Source organism: Typopeltis vanoorti, chromosome 15 (genome assembly GCF_054136105.1).
Source record: "Typopeltis vanoorti isolate ZY-2024b chromosome 15, IOZ_Tvanoo_1.0, whole genome shotgun sequence".
NCBI classification, from domain to species: domain Eukaryota; kingdom Metazoa; phylum Arthropoda; class Arachnida; order Uropygi; family Thelyphonidae; genus Typopeltis; species Typopeltis vanoorti.
The window spans coordinates 27,033,676-27,051,306 of NC_143563.1; the positions used below are offsets into that span (position 1 = coordinate 27,033,676).

At 34.6% G+C, this 17,631-nt stretch overlaps 1 protein-coding gene across 1 annotated transcript in view; it reads left to right on the plus strand.

Moving 5' to 3' along the window:
• LOC150098536 (uncharacterized) overlaps nucleotides 1-12,333 on the plus strand; it is a 35,530-nt gene extending 23,197 nt beyond the window's left edge. The window contains exon 2 of the mRNA XM_090405419.1: nucleotides 10,346-12,333. Within this exon, the coding sequence (XP_090261545.1) occupies nucleotides 10,457-11,404 (948 nt within the window). The 5' untranslated portion in view covers nucleotides 10,346-10,456 and the 3' untranslated portion in view covers nucleotides 11,405-12,333. The remainder of the gene's footprint in view (nucleotides 1-10,345) is intronic.
• Nucleotides 12,334-17,631: the final 5,298 nt, after the last annotated feature.

Genomic DNA, 17,631 nt, shown 5'->3' on the forward strand with positions numbered 1-17,631 from the left:
CCGTAACCATTCAAATGCAAGCCATCCATCTTATATAGATCCTTTCGCCCATCAAACTCACTCCACACATCCACAAATTCCACACCGCTCGTCATACATAACCCACACATAAAGTCATTCGCAATTATAGCCCTCCTTTTAAACATTTCACTGTCATACCGTGGCAAAAGACTAATCATTCTAACACTCTCACTCTTTTCTTTTGCTACCTCAAACAATTCATTCAAGTCTTCTATCATTTCCATTTTATCTCCTTTCAAATCATTCGTACCTGCCACAACAATCATTTCTTTCACCCTTTCCTTTTGCTCTCTAATAGACGCAGTTACGTCCTTTATGGTCGCACCAGGTTGGTACGATTTTGTCAAATCCTCTACTAACACACCTCGTACTAACGAGTCTCCATACAGCACTCTATCCTTCATTTTGTTCATGTTCACATTCATACGTCTATTTTTCCTGTCATACCTTTTATTATTGGTTGGTTCATTCAGTCTACTTTTGTTCATGCACTCTAGCTGCTGTTTTGCTCTTTCTATCGCACTATTCAACAACGCGATCTCATTCAATGCATCTATCTCATCTTTTTTGTTCTCTGAGAAACCATTTATACTATCATTCACACTCTACATTCACACTCTCACAATTTTCATGTACAACCTTGCCGTTTCTTGTCATATCTTTATTTCCTTCATTCTGAAGGTTGACAAAAATATCACACTCACGATCCGAAATACACTTCAATTCCTCATTCTCCCTACATTTTCTACACACATTCAGTCCTTTATTATCATCTAACCACACTCCGATCGCACTCCGCAAAGCGTACATTTCACAGCTAGTACACTGACTCATTTCTTTTATGCTACCGTTCTTTGATAACGATGGCGAACCTTCATTACTGGCCGCCATTTTCTTTCGCACAGGTGCCATACTTATTTACAACGTGTTTTGTTATAACAGACCAAAAATAGACGCACTAAAATACGCAAGGCAAACAAAACAAAACTACACAATATTAAGTAATTTGTATCGATAACTGAAAATGATACTTATCTTATCTGGAGCTTGCACGAACACTACACATTACGAATTCATCTAGCGGCGACTTCCCGACATAGATTTTGTTATAAATCACTTTAGTACACTAACCACGCTAATAAAGCTCCAATAATATACCAAATTTACACACTTAAGTCCATTAAATTGAATCCAAAACACCAATAAATCAACAAAAAACACAAATCTCTCAGGAGCTCTCCGAATCCACTTTTCCCTATGAGCAGCGTTGAGACTATGGAGCAGTTCTCCTATCTCAGAATCCTTACTTTCAAGGAATTCCCGATACAGGGATTCGCTTTCATTTGTCTATCCAGGCACATATTCTTTTCGGTAGCCTCGAGGAATGTGTATTTTTGCCAACGCTATAACTACTCCAGTGAACCGTGTATGGTTTTTGTAAGGTGGGGGAATTCTTCTAAGGCATTCATCTAGATCTGCAGTGAAGTTTTCCCAGTCGGCTTTTTGGAAATTCCATCTTGGTCTAGGAAATGATGTTATCACTGGAATTTGGGCTCCTAATTCCATAAAGATGGGACGGTGCTGGCTATTTGGTAAAACCTCAAGAATATGTCTGAAGGTCTGTAGAGGCTGATTTTCACTATCAGTGGAGACGAATGTCAAATCTGGGTTGTATTCCTTATTCCAGGCTCTTGATTTAAAGGTGCCTTTTTCCTAGACATCAAAAACCAAGTGAAGATGGTATTTATCTGCCCATTCAGCTACTATTTCCCCGTTTTGATCATTCCGATCGTAAGAAGTATGATGACTGTTGAATCCCCAGAGTACACCGTTGGGTGGGAGTATGTCAACAGAACATCATTTGGCCAAACAGTTGCAGGTGGTTTATATACATCCACAATCGTAATGTCCACTATTTTAACAGTGATCTTATGGATTTCATCATCAGTCGAAGAAGATATCAGCACAGCATTCTCAGTACCATTTCAGACATATGTTATGTTGCCGTGGCTATGACTGAGTAATCCCGAGAATGTCGTAGCCAGGGATTATTGCTCTAGGCTTAACTTGTCTTCAATTTCGATATGTGATTCTTGAATGAGAAGTAGATCGATGTTTTTTACTCATAGAAGTTTAGAAAGACATTGACATTTTGATGAGCTAATACCCTCAACATTTAACTGGAAGATACGGATATTATGTCCAATATTCCTTATCAGCTGGTTCGAAGAAGAACCATTGTGAAAGTTTTGAGTTTCCATGTGTCAGTATGGTCAGGAGATTGCACAATGGTCTGGTCGCCAGTCGCTCTAGCTCTTTAGCATGACCCAGGGTGCACCACAAGGAGGCGAGCTAGAATTGCACCCCTATGCAATATTTATATATATATAACACATAAAATTTTTCTTGGTATCCTTAACATACATATATAAATATATATAACGCTAACACATTATATTGAGTATAACTGTTTTTGAGAAGACACTGCTGAAAGATTTTCGCGAGCTCTGTTGTGTATTTGTTTTTTTCTGATTGTAAGTATTTCATAATTTGTAGTTTTATTTTGCTTGTTAGTAGCTTCTCATTCCATGTTATTAAATAATGAATACGCAGATCTGATAGGAAGTCCATTCGCGTTATGAAATGCTTTGTGCACTTACTATATATATATATTACCCATTATTGTAGGAAGGATCCCATAACCCATTATTGTGCGAAGCGAATCTGTTCTGGATCTAGTTTCCATTTCCTCCAAAAAAAGTAACAATGACGTAATTTAGATACATAGCATACCGACTATTTTTCCTGCTGTTATCCTGTCTTGCCTATTATTTCAGGAATAGGCAATTGCACGTATCCCGTTGATAGAGTACAGAGCTGTATTTTTTTTCTTTTCTTTCTTTAATTGTGTGGGTAGAGAAATGGAAGGGGAGAATGTATGGTTTTAACTTTTGGAGCAATGTACATACAATTTCAAACCCCTGCAGCTAACGTTTGTGGTCTGATTATATTGAACTGCTGCTTCATGCCATTTAAGCTCTCTATTAAGGTCTTATTTGATATTGTCTGTCCATTTCATTTTGGACCTAGCCCTTTTTCCTCACACATTCTGAATCATTTATTATAATCTTGTTGACCACGTGACTGTGCCTCTGACAATGTGGTGGAACCATCTTATCATTTCCCTTAGCACAGAACAGTGCTGAGAGGTGATTTGACCACCTCTCCAAACATATCAAACAATGAAAAGACAGTTTATAACACCTGGCATAAGACACATGCACACATTGCAAATGTGTGCTATTGTCATAAACTGTCTTTTCATTGTTTGTGCATGTGCAAGTGGCTTAGTACTTAGAATGGTTCAGCAGCCAAGAAATATTCAGTAAACAATAGTCTTTTGGATAAAGTTAGCTTGTCAGTGAAGCCAATGTTCAACAAAAATTGGAAGGTTAGAAGAACTGTGCTTCAGATGGGCTACTACCGGTCAGTCAGCAACATAATAGAGTAGCAGTCTGCAAAAGGTTTTTTACAGAATTCCACTTCATTGAAAGTAAAAACAAACAGTTTTCACAGAAAACTGGCATGGCATACTTAGGAAAAAAAGATTGCCCTCTGTAGAAGTCCTGTTCTAATTGTTTAGTGCTGATGATTTATATGAACAGGAAATATCAGTAGCAGTTCATAGCTCACTCAAAGATGGATTTTTGAATGTGTGTGACCTTGCCATACTTCCTTGGGCTGTTCAGTTACTAAATTTAAACCTAATAGATCCACTTGTAACCTAGTTCATGTATGTGAAAATGCCATCATCATCCATTGGATAATGAAACTTTTTGGAAACCATTAGTCCTTTCCTGAGGTTTGATTTAAACAATAAGTAAAAAGTACTGTTGGTTATTCTAAAATGAGGTTCCCAGGTTACTTAATGTTTATCCTGTCTTTAATGTCTGTATGCTGTAGGTTTACAATCACAATTTTAGAATATTATTTGTAGTTTCCATTTTAAAAGAAGACTACATTCATTCATTCAGCTACCTAATTGTGTTGGTAGCTCTGCTAATTCAGAGTGAAATTATTGTGTGAAATAACTGTTTCTTGAATAGTATCTCTGATGCAAAAATGATATTCAGAGTGTAGAAAAATGCCTATTTCTATTTACTATTATTATTTTACTATTTTACACCTCCAAGGAGTTGACTCATCACAGGAGGACATTCTACTCCAATCATGTAACCATATCCCCCCACTACACACACAACTATCAATGCCATCTATTGCTCACTATAAGTAGTGTGTTCTGAATGCCGAGTTGTCTGTTTGTAGAAAAAAAAAACCTGCTAACTCCATATTGGCTAACTCACCTTCAAATGAAAAAGCCCATATAAAAATTCCTCTTCTAATGACAAGAATCGAACTTAGGCGTTTACCATTTGAAGGGCAGTATACCATCATTCTTCCTGTTGTACTTTGGAGGCTTAATTTATGCCATTTTCTAGACACAGATGGGAACATTTAATAATAATTAAGAGGCATCAAACACGTTTGTTACAGTAATAAATTATGCCTAATACCATATCTCACTTTTGGAGCCCAATGCCTGATATCTATAGGCATGATTATAATTTTACTTTTATATATTATTATAAAAATTAGTTCATCACATCCCATAAATAATTTTTGAAACAATAAACATATATATATATATATATATATTTACAAAACGAAATCCAAAATTTTTCTCCCTGGTGTTTAGTTGGGAATTTATTATTTCCTAAAATTATTAAAGTTTTTATATTTAATTAAAATAAAAAAATCAGAGAAGGTCAAATACTCATTAGTTAAGTATTCGACCTTCTCTGAGTTAGGTCACTTATGATAATTGACGTATATTCCTTCTTATTATGGGTTAAGAGTACGATTTATTTAAATCACTATAGTACATTTGCTGCATTTCCACGGTTTCCTACATTTTTTTCTCTGTGTGTTCTCTAAATGCAGATTGGCTAGCTACACATGTAACTCTGTGGTTATATGTCTTGCCTTTTTTTTTTTTTTTGTCCACCACATAATTTCTTTTTTTGTCTTTGTAGTTGTTACCTTCGACAGACACTTTCCTTGATCATTCAGTTTTATTTTTCTTTATATTTTGGATTGTGACTAGGATTGGTTAGTGTTTGGAAGCTATCACTTTTCTCCATTAATATTTGTATATCTAAAAGTTATTGATTCCCAGAATTTTATTACATTACTCTTTTCATTGTAATATTATCAGTGGCATATTTAGATATTTCCTGTCCATAGTCCTGCAGAAAGTGCTGCCCCTCATGTTTAATGAACATGTTGATTTACATGCATAACCTATTTATACCATAAATTCGTAATATAAATATATATAATAAATATATATATAAATATATATTTAGGGGACATATTGCAAAGGTGGTGAAGGTAACACAGAGGATTGCTGCTATTATGAGAAGGACACTGACCTGCAGAGATAAGAGGGTTATCATTCCATTGTATAAGTCTCTGATCAGACCACACTTGGACTATTGTTCTCAGATTTGGTCCCCAGGATTTGAAGGGGATAAATTAACTGTGGAAAGGATACAAAGATGGATGACAAAGATGGTTTCAGGACTGTACAAGGATAGTTATGAGGATCGGCTGAGAGAATGTGGACTGCAGAGTTTGGTGGATAGAAGAAGGAGAGGTGATATGATTGAGACTTTTAAACTGTTGAGAGGTGGTTACAGGGTTGTCACTGGGGAGGTCTTTCGCTTGGTTGAACAGCGGGAAGGAGTGATGACAAGAGGCCATCCCTGGAAGTTACGAAAGGAAACTGTGAGCAAGAGGGTAAGGAGTGGTTTCTTTGTGTGGAGGGTGGTTGAGCCGTGGAATGCATTGCCTGATGGAGGGGTGGGAGCGAGAACGGTCAGTGAGTTTAAAGAGTGGTATGATAGACTTTGTGTTTCTCAGGGGGGGGACCTCCCCTCGATGAGTCTTTTGACTCCTTGGAGGCCTGAATAATAATAATACATATTATATATATATATTGTGACTCACCCAAAATTATCCTATAATATTTTACATCTTGCTGAAGGTATTTATCATGTCCTCGTAGTCCAGTGCCCTTGTAATATCGCTCTCAATTTGTAGAACTGACAAGTTGTTGAGCCTTTCTTCTGAACATGGAACCTTGCATGTTTAAACATATGTCAAGATGGTTGCAAGATTATGATGTTCTGTTGATGGAGTGGTATGCTCATTCGTGATTTAAACCTAGTACAACATTCATAGACTTGAGTTGGAGAATCATGTTTTCTCTGGCTAAGCACATAGTATATCTGTTATCTAACTAATAGACTGAGTTCAAATCCCACTGTGAGCATGTGTTGAGTCGTCCTACTTTGCTAACTGTTCCATTTATGTGGTTTGTTAGTCTTATCTCTTAAATTTCTGGTTTTTAAGTGGTTATATTATACTGCGCCACCCTATATTCAGATTAGTCTAAATAATATAGAGGAATCAATCATCAACTATACTTATATTATCACTTTATCTTCTGGCCGAGGTTATTACTAGTATTTAAGGCTTCCACAAAGGTCCGATTAATTTTATGAGCAGTGCAATGAAAAAAAATCAGGCAAACACCAAGTTTAACTCAACAAAGAAAAGATTTAATGTGGAAAAGTACAGTATATACAGTTAAGTATAACTATCTGAAAAAGTTTATCTAATTAAAATATTATAAGAATTCATATTCAGACATTAATATCTTCTCAATTAGGTTTGAGGATCTTGATTAATGTTAACAATTGTTAATTCATAAAAGCACTAGTATTTCTCTGACATATTTCTCTCTATCCAACTGGATGAATCATATCATAAATATATTAGCTCAGTTTAAAGTATTCAGAATAATCACAATCTATAAATTATCAAACATTCATTTATCAGTTCTTTATGTTCAGTCAATCAAGTTGAAAACAGTTCTTAAAAGTTCGACCTTCCAAATGTTACAATAATTAATCTTATGACAGGCTACACTATAATTTTTCTTAGTCAGCTAACACTCAATAGAACAACATGAAACTTATTATTTCGAGGGGAATGTACTTTAGTACATCTAACATCCGGCCATTAATCGACATAACACCACAGCTAAGGTCCAAATATATCCGGCGGAGTTAACAGTTATAGCTTCACAGGTTACAGAAAGGACAACTCTTACCGGGTTACTGCTTCTACACATCAAATTCGCAAAGGCACATTTGAAATTCTTGTTGACTTTTACTTTGTCAACACAATTCTAAAGAAATCTTCCACTATAATAACTGAATTATAGACACAGAAATATACAACTCTTGATGCACTTGTTTTTAGTTATCTCCTAATTCCTTATTTTTTTCTGTGTATTAACTTCGGTTCTGCACTATTCTTCCACTAAACATTTGGAAAATATTGTAATATCAGAACTCCCATAGAAGTAATTCGAAATGCCTATTAATTCCCGGTCCTTTCGTAGTCGATTTACGGCATATATCAACTCCCCCTTCTGTTACAACCGGTCTCTATGCTGTCTCTAAAGCTTCTCCTCTCTCTACTTTCGTTTTCCAATCAAATCTATTCCTTCTTCCTGCCAAAATCCGGTCCTAACCAGTTCAGCTTATATCCACTGGCTTCTCTGTTTATACACAGTAGCTCACGTTCTCAGCACGAGCTAACTAAAATAAACTCCGTTTCTCCTTCAGCAGCCAATCAAATCCAATCAGAAGAAATACATAAAATCACTCTTACCTACAGAAATAAAAAAGATATATCAGAATTCATATAATATGCATTTAAATTTACATACACACAGTTTCTTATAATAAATTTTACAGAATAAACTAAATAAATGAATGACATATTTATATAGTCTTTTCATTATTATTACATATTCTAAGATTAAATAATTAATTAATAACAAACAAAACTCAGCATTTATATGAATAATATATTCATATAAATGCTGTGGTGGAGGTGGGTGGTAGATGGCATTGATGGGGATGATTTGTAGTAGAGGTTTGTTGTAGTGGTTGAGACAGTTGTATCAGTTGAGACAGCTGTGGTGTCCTCCCGCGATGACTCTTCGGACTCCTTGGAGGTGTCAGGAATAATAATAATAATATTGCAAGCAAGAGACCAACAACAAATAATATTTACAAGACTTGCTTATGACATGGTGGATTATGTTAAATGTGAATGAAGTATTAAAACATATAAAATATCTTCATTCACAATTTAACACATGGGTATTTATAACTTTCTTTAGGTGATAGATGGCCACTGCTTACTGGAAGTCTGAAATTGCTAAAAATGTTTTTTTTTTTTTTTTGTCTCTAAAACAGTATTCAAATTATCTTTTATTATACCCCAAAACAAAAGGTCACAAGATCCATAGCATCATCACTGCTGAGTATGGGTAACAAACTTACTACTTGTACAGAGGAAACCCAGTTTCCTGTCTAGCCTCAGTATTTCCTCCCTGTCGCACTGCCAGGCAAATGACATTAGGATTTTCCACTATATGATTGGTAATCCTCCAGCTTCATTATTACCAGGTTTAATCTTGTGAACTATCTAGAAGTTACCTACAAAACCATTTTACTGTAGAACTCTTAAATGGGGGATGTTTTTGGTTCCTACTGTGTATTTGGTATGCTCTCGAAGGTTGTTGCCCATACTGCATTGTGAGGAAGAGATAGAAACTGAGCCTTTGCACTGAAGATGAAACTTGTCAGTAAGCCACTTCAAGCCTTAAATAAAAGGTGGTGGTAGTGTATTACTGGGTGATGAGACATCTTCCGGCTAGAGGTCTATGTGGCATTTCCTTCAACTAGGGAAGGTAGTTCATATATAGTAGTAGTACTCATTTGCAGCTTTACTATCTTTTGTATTGGGATTTACATAAAGTAAGAAATTACCCACGAAAGCAGTTGGATGAGTTAGTTTTTATGGATTAAAATTTGCGTAGTTTCACAAGTTTTACATTTTTTTTATAATACCTCGATAGCACAATTGGAAGAACAAAAGACCATTTTGTGCACTTCAATCAGAAAAGATCTGAGTTCGATTCTTATGATGAGAGGAATCTTTATGACTTTTTCAGCCATGAAAGCACAATTTCCAGATTAAAAATACTTTAGTGAAGATGAGTGGTACATGGTGTTCATGGTAGTAGTTTCGTGTGTAGTTGGAGAATTAATTGGTGGTGGAGATAGCAAGATGTAGTGAATTAGAGATAGAGAGCTCTCATAATGAGTCATTGGAGTTGTCACATTGTAGTAATAATAATAAAATATAAACTGGTAATCTGTACTCTATTGTAGGTTAAAGAAAAACCTATGTCATACTAATGTAATCATTTGGGGATCATCTTTAAATGATGTCACAATCCACAAAACAGAATCAACAATTTGCTTAATCCGACAAGGGTGTAAATGATTTCAATTTCTTTTAAGACTCAGGACTTCTATCACCAAAGGTCAGTTCTGCATGTCAGAAAAAAGATACACTCACTTTAATAATTAGAAAGGATATTTTGAAGTGCAAGAAATAAATCGGCTATGTTTGTATCACATAAAAAAAAATATAAAAAAAAAAAATCAGCTAACGCCTTTTTATTCCCATATACGGGAGTAGGCGAGGCCATTTAGCCCTATCTAACTTTTGGAGATTGAGTGGGCAGTTCAATCTCCACTGGTACCCAATCAGAGACAGATGGCCCAAGGCTATCACTAATTAAGCGGTACGCAGTGAAGAGAGACGGCTCAAATGTGCCGCCATCTCTTGGTCCCTAACCCTAACACAATATATTTAATGTCTGAAATAATGTGGGTTCTACAGTCGATTTTCTTGAATTTAAGGACGAAAAACCCGAGTTTCCGGGAGGAAAAACCTGATTGCCCGTGCCAGAGATCGACTAACTCGGGAACCGGTCGAAAAAAAGGCTTAGAAAAATTTCCTCTAGTCGCTGACTAGACACGAAACCAAGTCTTCCTTTGTGCAGCCAAGCGCGGTGGTGTGCAGATGCCACATCCACTGAGCTACACAGACTCCCGAAAAAATATATTTAGAGGAGCTATTTGTAATATATACTGTATTATAGTAAAATTCTAAGGAAATTGGTCTGTTTATCATTGCATTGCTTTTTTTTTAGTCCACTCAGTCCAAAGTGGATCATCATTTGAGAATTGCAACTTTTCTTAATTTCTGTTCTCAGTACTATTTGAAATGTATGTGTGTATAAAATTGTAGCTTTTCTTTAATTTTTCAGGTAAGAAGAGGAGAAAATGCAACATTGTCATTGTGAAGAATAGCAAATTAAGATATATAGTAATAGCAGGGTAGTATAAAGTAATTTGCTTTTGTAATATATGTTGTAAACATGGTGAAGAAAATATCAAGCAAAGTAAATATAGGTATTAACTCACAAACCACTGAAATTTCTATTGGTAGCGCTTCCCAGGAACTTAATTTGCAGAAAGAAGAAGGAAAAAAACATTCTCATGAAGTAAAAAAGGTGAGAGAGGACGAAGAGAAACATTTTGCATCATCTCTTGGAAATAATCAGACTTCTGCTTTTTTCAAAGAATCCATGAAAGAAAATTTTAAAAAACCATTATCTGAAGATAAGCCAAAGGAAAGCAAATTTCATAAAGAAAAGCTTTTTCAATGTAAACTATGTGATAGAACAATTTCTGGATTGGCTAATCTAAAAAGACATAAAGAAGCTCATACCCGTGAGCGACCTGTTTGTTGTGAAATATGTGGCAAAAATTTCAATGCAAAAGGTTTAAAACGGCATAAATTAGTTCATACTGGTGAGAAACCCTTTATTTGTCCAGTTTGTGGTAAGCCCTTTTCACAATCTAGTCATCTTAAATCACATTTATCAGTTCATAGTCAAGCAAAATCTTTTTCTTGCTCAGAGTGTGGCAAGACTTTTTCAGATAAAAGGTATCTAAAAAGACATAGTGCAGTTCATAATAATGAGAAATCCTATCATTGTTCAATATGTGGTAGTTCCTACACACGATCATATGATCTTAAAGCACATTTATTAATTCATAATGGGGAGCAACCTTTCTCTTGCTCTGTATGTAAAAAGACCTTTACACGTCGATATGACCTTAAAACACATTTATTAACACATAGTGGTGAAAAACCTTTCTCTTGTTTAACATGTGGCAAGTCCTTTTCAAAGTCAGCTGCTCTAAAAATGCACTCAGTACTTCATTCTGGGGAAAAGCCTTTCTCTTGTCCACAATGTAACAAGGCCTATGCATGGCCAAGTAGTTTAAAAGTACATTTACTAGTTCATGATAAAGAGTAGTTTATGAAAGTTTATGAATATGCCTAACAAGAATGTGTATTATCTCAAAAATAGTATACAGGAAAATTTCAAGCAAGTTTTGTTTAAACAAAACTTGTTTTCTAAACTTTTCACAGTAGTGTCAAATGAACTTCATTGCATTTAGAATTTTTATGTAGATGCCATTTTTTGCTTATACAGTTTAATAAAAAAACAAATTTCTGTCTGCAGTCATCCAAATTACTTGAACAGGAATTCCAAAGAGATTTCTATTGAGGAAAATTATCTCACCGGGCTCTGTAAAAAAAAAATGTATTCTGCTTAAGATGATATAAAGGTACTTATGAAATTGTCATTGATAGAATATGTTATGTTTTTGAGAAGTCAACCCTTGTTTTAAATGCTATTGACTATGTACTCTTAAAATTTATAAAGGAAAGCAAATAATTTTTTGCTAAGTATTTCTATCTTGTTGATTTAAATGGCATGAAAATATTGAATAAAATAATTACTGTCTTAAAAATTCGTGGTTTTGGTATCATGAGCAACACTAATTTTTTCACAGATGCTTTCTTTGTATTACACATTAAATAATTGTGTAATTTTAATAGCTGTTCTAGATTGAATTGATTGCATCTTTTTTAGAAGTTCATATATTTACCAGAAATACTTATTACCTTCTTTGACCAAAGTTCATTGTATGCTATACTACCAAAAGTCATGTGACGTGCAGATTTAAATGAAATGTCTTTATTCAAGAAAATCATTTTCTTGCCTTTGTCCCTATGTATGCCCACAGAAGTGAGACTCTTTGACACTTCTGCACATTTCAGAAAAAGAATCCATTCCAATGTTAAGGTAATCAGTTCATCTTGTGGGATGAGTTGTATATTATTACACATCAGAAAATTAACTTTTTTTTAATGGACATTGTAGTTTTAAAAGTGGTAACTATTTTGCTTGTATAACAGTTGGAAAATTGTACGTATAAAGCATGTGATTTTGCATATTTTTGATCAAATCGTACATTTATTCTTTCTCCCTTTCAGCATGAATTGACTATTCTTGGCGAATTGCCAGACCTGGTTCTATGAACTGTGGGCTTACAATATCCTACATGCCACTCGAAATGTTGATTTCAAGTAGAAAGTTGATGAAATTGTTTTAACTCTCCTTTACATTATATTAGTTTTTTTGTTATATTTTTATCAATCAGTAATACTGTCTGCTGTGTCTTAATTTGGTATTCTATTAAACTCCATAAATGTTCCATAGGGTTCAGCTGAGGCACTGCAGGTCAAATTATCTTTCTGGTATTCTTTCCAAACCATGTATTTACTGTTTTATGACACTATGCTGTTGGTTTTCAAGTGTACATTAGATAAGATGTGCACAATTGCCTACACGTGAATTTATTGTTTAGGACAAGATTGCAATTAGTTTGTATGATGACCTTGTTTACAATTTGCATATAGCCCAGTTGTGTACATTTTCCTGCAACTGATGTACTTTTGGTTAATGTATATCTGTTTTGTTAGAGGTCAAAACATTGTTCAAATGATATAATTCGAAATATTACATTATTTTCAGTCACTAAGAAGAAATTTGAGTAGATGATTTGCAAATACACACTGTGCATCGCATACAACCTATGAATGAGCATCTGCAATGATAACTAATTCATAAGTAGTACAGAAATAGAAGACATGACACAACATAAATAAAAAAAAATGGATTTTATTAATTATGAAAAGATTTCTGGAAACTTTTTCTAGTGTTTTTTTACTTTTTCTTTGGGGCGCATCCCCCCCCCCTTGGGTGCACCACTGCTTAAAGCGAAAACATTTAGAACTTTGCATTTCACATTTTTAGTAGATTTCAGTGCCCAATGCACTGATAAGTACACCTTTAGTACTAAAGTTAGAGAAAATATTTTAATATCAATTTTGCTTACATTGTCTTTTCTTTGTTTTAGAAACTCCTGTTGTAAAAACTGCAACTTAAATATGGTTTACTTTCTGTGTTATAATGTGATGAATCACCATAATTGAAATTTTCAAAATTATGAAGAATTAATCAGGAATATGGTGTGTTAATTGCAGATTATTAAGTGAAGTGTGTTATGTGGAAATAAATTTCTGTGATTCATGTCCTTAAATTATGAAATCAGAAATTTCTTCTTAGTTATTGAAATGATTATATGGATCACAACTATTTAATTTCTCAATAAAATTATTTTTGTAATGTATATAAATTAAATAGATATGTTTATTAATTTTTCATTAATTATTAACACTGTACAACACTTACTGCAGATCACTGAATATAATTTCATAACTTAAACTATACTAGACAGTACAAGGACAACTCACATTCTTAATATAGGTTCAGTGAAATGGATTGCAAACAGCGGCAGCCCGTCAAGTTTTAAGTGGAGGTGCTGCATATGCAAAATAACTAAAAAAAAAATTCTTTTTTTTCCTTATCACTAACCAATTTATTAATAAATCAATTACAGATTTATCATCATCAAATTCCTGCCATGTAACCTCAAGAGGTGTACAGGATATGATAGTACTACATGAAAAATTTACATCATTACTAACTTCCTATTTACAATTTTTCTCTAAATCACTCTGTTACCTGTCAAAACTCCAACATTATCAGATCTTATATTTCTATCATCTAAGGCACTTTGTATGGTATCAATCCACGTATACCTTGCTCTTCCTCTGGGTCGTTTTCCTGCCAACCTGGCAGAGAACACTTGTTTTGCTTATCTTTCATCGCCCATTCTATTTAAATGACCATACCACCCGATATTAGCTCTGCTAACACATTCCTGGATGCTGACAATAGCAAGTTCTTTCCTAATATCTTCGTTTTTAATATGATATTGCCATTGATGCCATCTGTTCACGCCTCTAATTTTTCTTAGGACTCTCATATATGCGGTCTCTACTCTTTGGTCAAGTGTTTTACTTCTGACCCAGCTCACAGATCTATAAGTTAAAATTGGTTTGAACACTGTCTTGTATACAACTAATTTGGTTCTTATACCATATGAATTTATTCAATTGATTTCCTACTATACCAGCTTTGTTGATTCTATTGTCTATTTCCATATTTAATTTAATATCTTAACTAAAAAATTGTGCCTAAGTAGCTGAAATGTTTTACTTGTTCCATAGGTTCTCCGTTCACAATGCAGTATATTTTCAACGATTCTGCCTATTTTCATTGTCTTTGTCATTTTATTGCTTACCTTCATACCATATCTATTACAACAGTTATTTAATTTAGTCAGCGAATCTTGTAGACAGTAGAGTGGATTTATTCAGAAGTATAACATCATCCGCATAAAGAATAGATCTGACATTAACATCTCCAATTTTGATATGTTTAATACCACTTTCTTTCATAATGTGATCCATAGAGATAATGAATAACAGATGGGATAATGTACATCCTTATCTCACCAGAATTAACATTAAATCATCTTGTACTTCAATTCTAACTGCTGACTTACAACTCAAATAAAGACTAAGTATTGCTTGATATAATTCCCCATTGACACCATATAACTGTAGCATATTGAATAACTTCTCTCTTGGCACCTTGTCATATGCCTTTTCCAGATCAAAAAAACTTAAATATAGATCTTTGTTATATTCCCATGCTTTCTCAACTATTTGTCGTAAAGTGAAGATCTGATCCTGACAGCCTCTATTTAGCCTGATTCCAGCTTGTTCTTCACCAAGCTTTTCTTCCACAATTCTTCTCAACAGTTTCTCAAGTATACTTGCATAAATCTTGCCTGGAACACTCGGTAAAGAAATATCTCTGTAATTCTCACATTCAGTTTTATTTCCCTTTTTATATATGGGTACTATGAGAGATCTTTACTCCAATCATCGGGAATTCATCCCTCTGTCCAGGTCTTCTGAACTATGCAGTGCAGCCACTGTAAGGCTTTTATACCACCATACTTCAGCATTTCTAGTCGAATATCATCTACTCCTGCTGCCTTTCCACATTTCAAGCCTTTGATGGCTTTTTCTACTTCATGTATGGATATGTATTCCTGACTGTATGCCTGTTGAGTGTTTTTTACCACTGTACTATCACTGCTTGTTTCATTTAGCAATTTTTTTAAGTAATTACTCCATACTTCAAGGATATGTTTTTCTGTCATTTTCATGTCACCTTTATCATCTCTAACTCCTTTTACAGTACTTTTCTTCCATTTTTAAGCTTGTTCACCAACCTCCAGAATATCTTACCACCTTGGTATTTATTTTCTATGTTCTTGCCAAAGTCCTTCCATGACTTTTGTTTAGCTAGTTTACACAGTGTTTAGCTTTCTTACATTTGTCTCTATTCTCTGAGCACAAGCTGACTTATTTGCCAGGAACTTTTGATATGCTTTCTTTTCCTTCACTGCCTCTTAACTTCCTGTGTCCACCATGGAGTTCTTATTTTCTATCCTTGCAGACAACCTCACTACATGCCTCTCTGGCTGAATCAATCAGTGTTTTCTTCAAGGCTTGCCACTGAATCTATAAGGTTTGCTTGCTGTGCTCAAACTCATTTTTTCTTCAATAATCTTTGTATATTTTAGCCTACAGTTGACCTGAGAGCTGCTCAACTTTTATTCTCTTTAAATTTTTCTTACATGTTATTCTTTTCAATATGAAATTCTATTTTATCCTGCTCAAGACTAAATAGTGATCACTTTCAATTTCAAATCCTCTGTACACTGGTGTCCTGCACCAGGGAGAAAACATCACTGGCAACAATAACATAGTTAATGAGACTTCTTATTCCTTGCCTCTTCTCTCCATGTGAATTTGTGCACATTTTTATGTTGGAATATGGTGTTTGTAATAACCAGTTGCTGAGCAGAAACCCAACAGGTATTTGCTGTTATTATTAGCTTTACTCTTTTCTCCAAATTTTCCCAAAATATTTTGGTTATGTCTGACAATCATTTCCTACTCTGATATTTTGATCCCTAACAAGGACCAACTTTTCCTTTTTCATTGTGTCAGTTGCTTTTTCTAAAGCATCAAAAAATTCTTCCACTTCTACCTTAGTAGAACCTTCTGTGGGACCATAGGCACACATAAGTCTCATTGTCCTGTTCCCCATTCTCATAATTGCACACATCACTCTACTTGACACTGCCTGCCATTCAAGAAGATTACTCTCATATTTAGTGTTGAATACTATGACTACTCCTTGTTTTCCTTGATTGTCATTGCCTGAATATATCATTTTGTATTTATTGCTCAGATAGATCTCACCAGTTTTAGTCTTTTTCAGTACATAATAAGGGGTGTTTCAGTCACCCTTATAATGTCCATCTGGTACTTATCTAATTCCTCAGCTAGCTCAATTTCTTTGCCATTGAGGCTTCTTATGTTAATAGTACCGAGCTTTAACTCTGGTGATGTTGAGTTGGGGGTGTATTTTCAGATTTGTTCCAGTAGCTGACTTTTCACTGTTCGCCCTGGTTCCCTGGTGAAAACAACGGGGGCCTTGTTGAACCGGGTGATGCCCGCCGGCATAAAATTTTGTCATGTTGCACCATCATTTTTTATATTAGTTTAAGCCAATAAGAATACAATTTGGTCGGCTAAATCCCAAATTGCCAGCCCATCCTCGTTCGTTCAGTATCCAAGTAGATACCCAACAGGGTGCACCACGAGAAGGTGAGGATTGGACATTAGGTCAGAAGCCCTGGTCGGTTCTCTGCATTCCTTTAAAGACTATGTGGAGGTTTCCTCTCAGTTATTCAGCTTTGACCCTTTATTTATTAATAAATTGGTTACTAATAAGGAAAAAAAGTGATTTTTTTTTTCACTTTTGTATTTTGTATAGGCCATTTAAAACTTCACGGGCTGCCACTGATAGCAAATGACACAAAGTACCATAGAGCATCTGTTTTTGTGTGTGTGTGGGGGGGGGGGGAGTATTCAATATCTTAATATTTTGTAGATGGAATTTTCTAAATTTGTGTTGAAAGATATTGGTTTTTCATAAGAAGGTAAAAAAAAATGTTGCCTGTAAGAGGGAAGAGTGATTTTTAGTTAACTAGCAAGTTTATATGTGAGATTTTCATTGCTGGACAAAGAGGAGTTTGGGATGGAGGGTTCATAATATATGCGATCATTTTTAGTTTCTGCTGGTTAGTAGTGGCTTCTATGGAGGTAGGAAGTAATGAAAAAAAAGCAAGTTAATCGGTT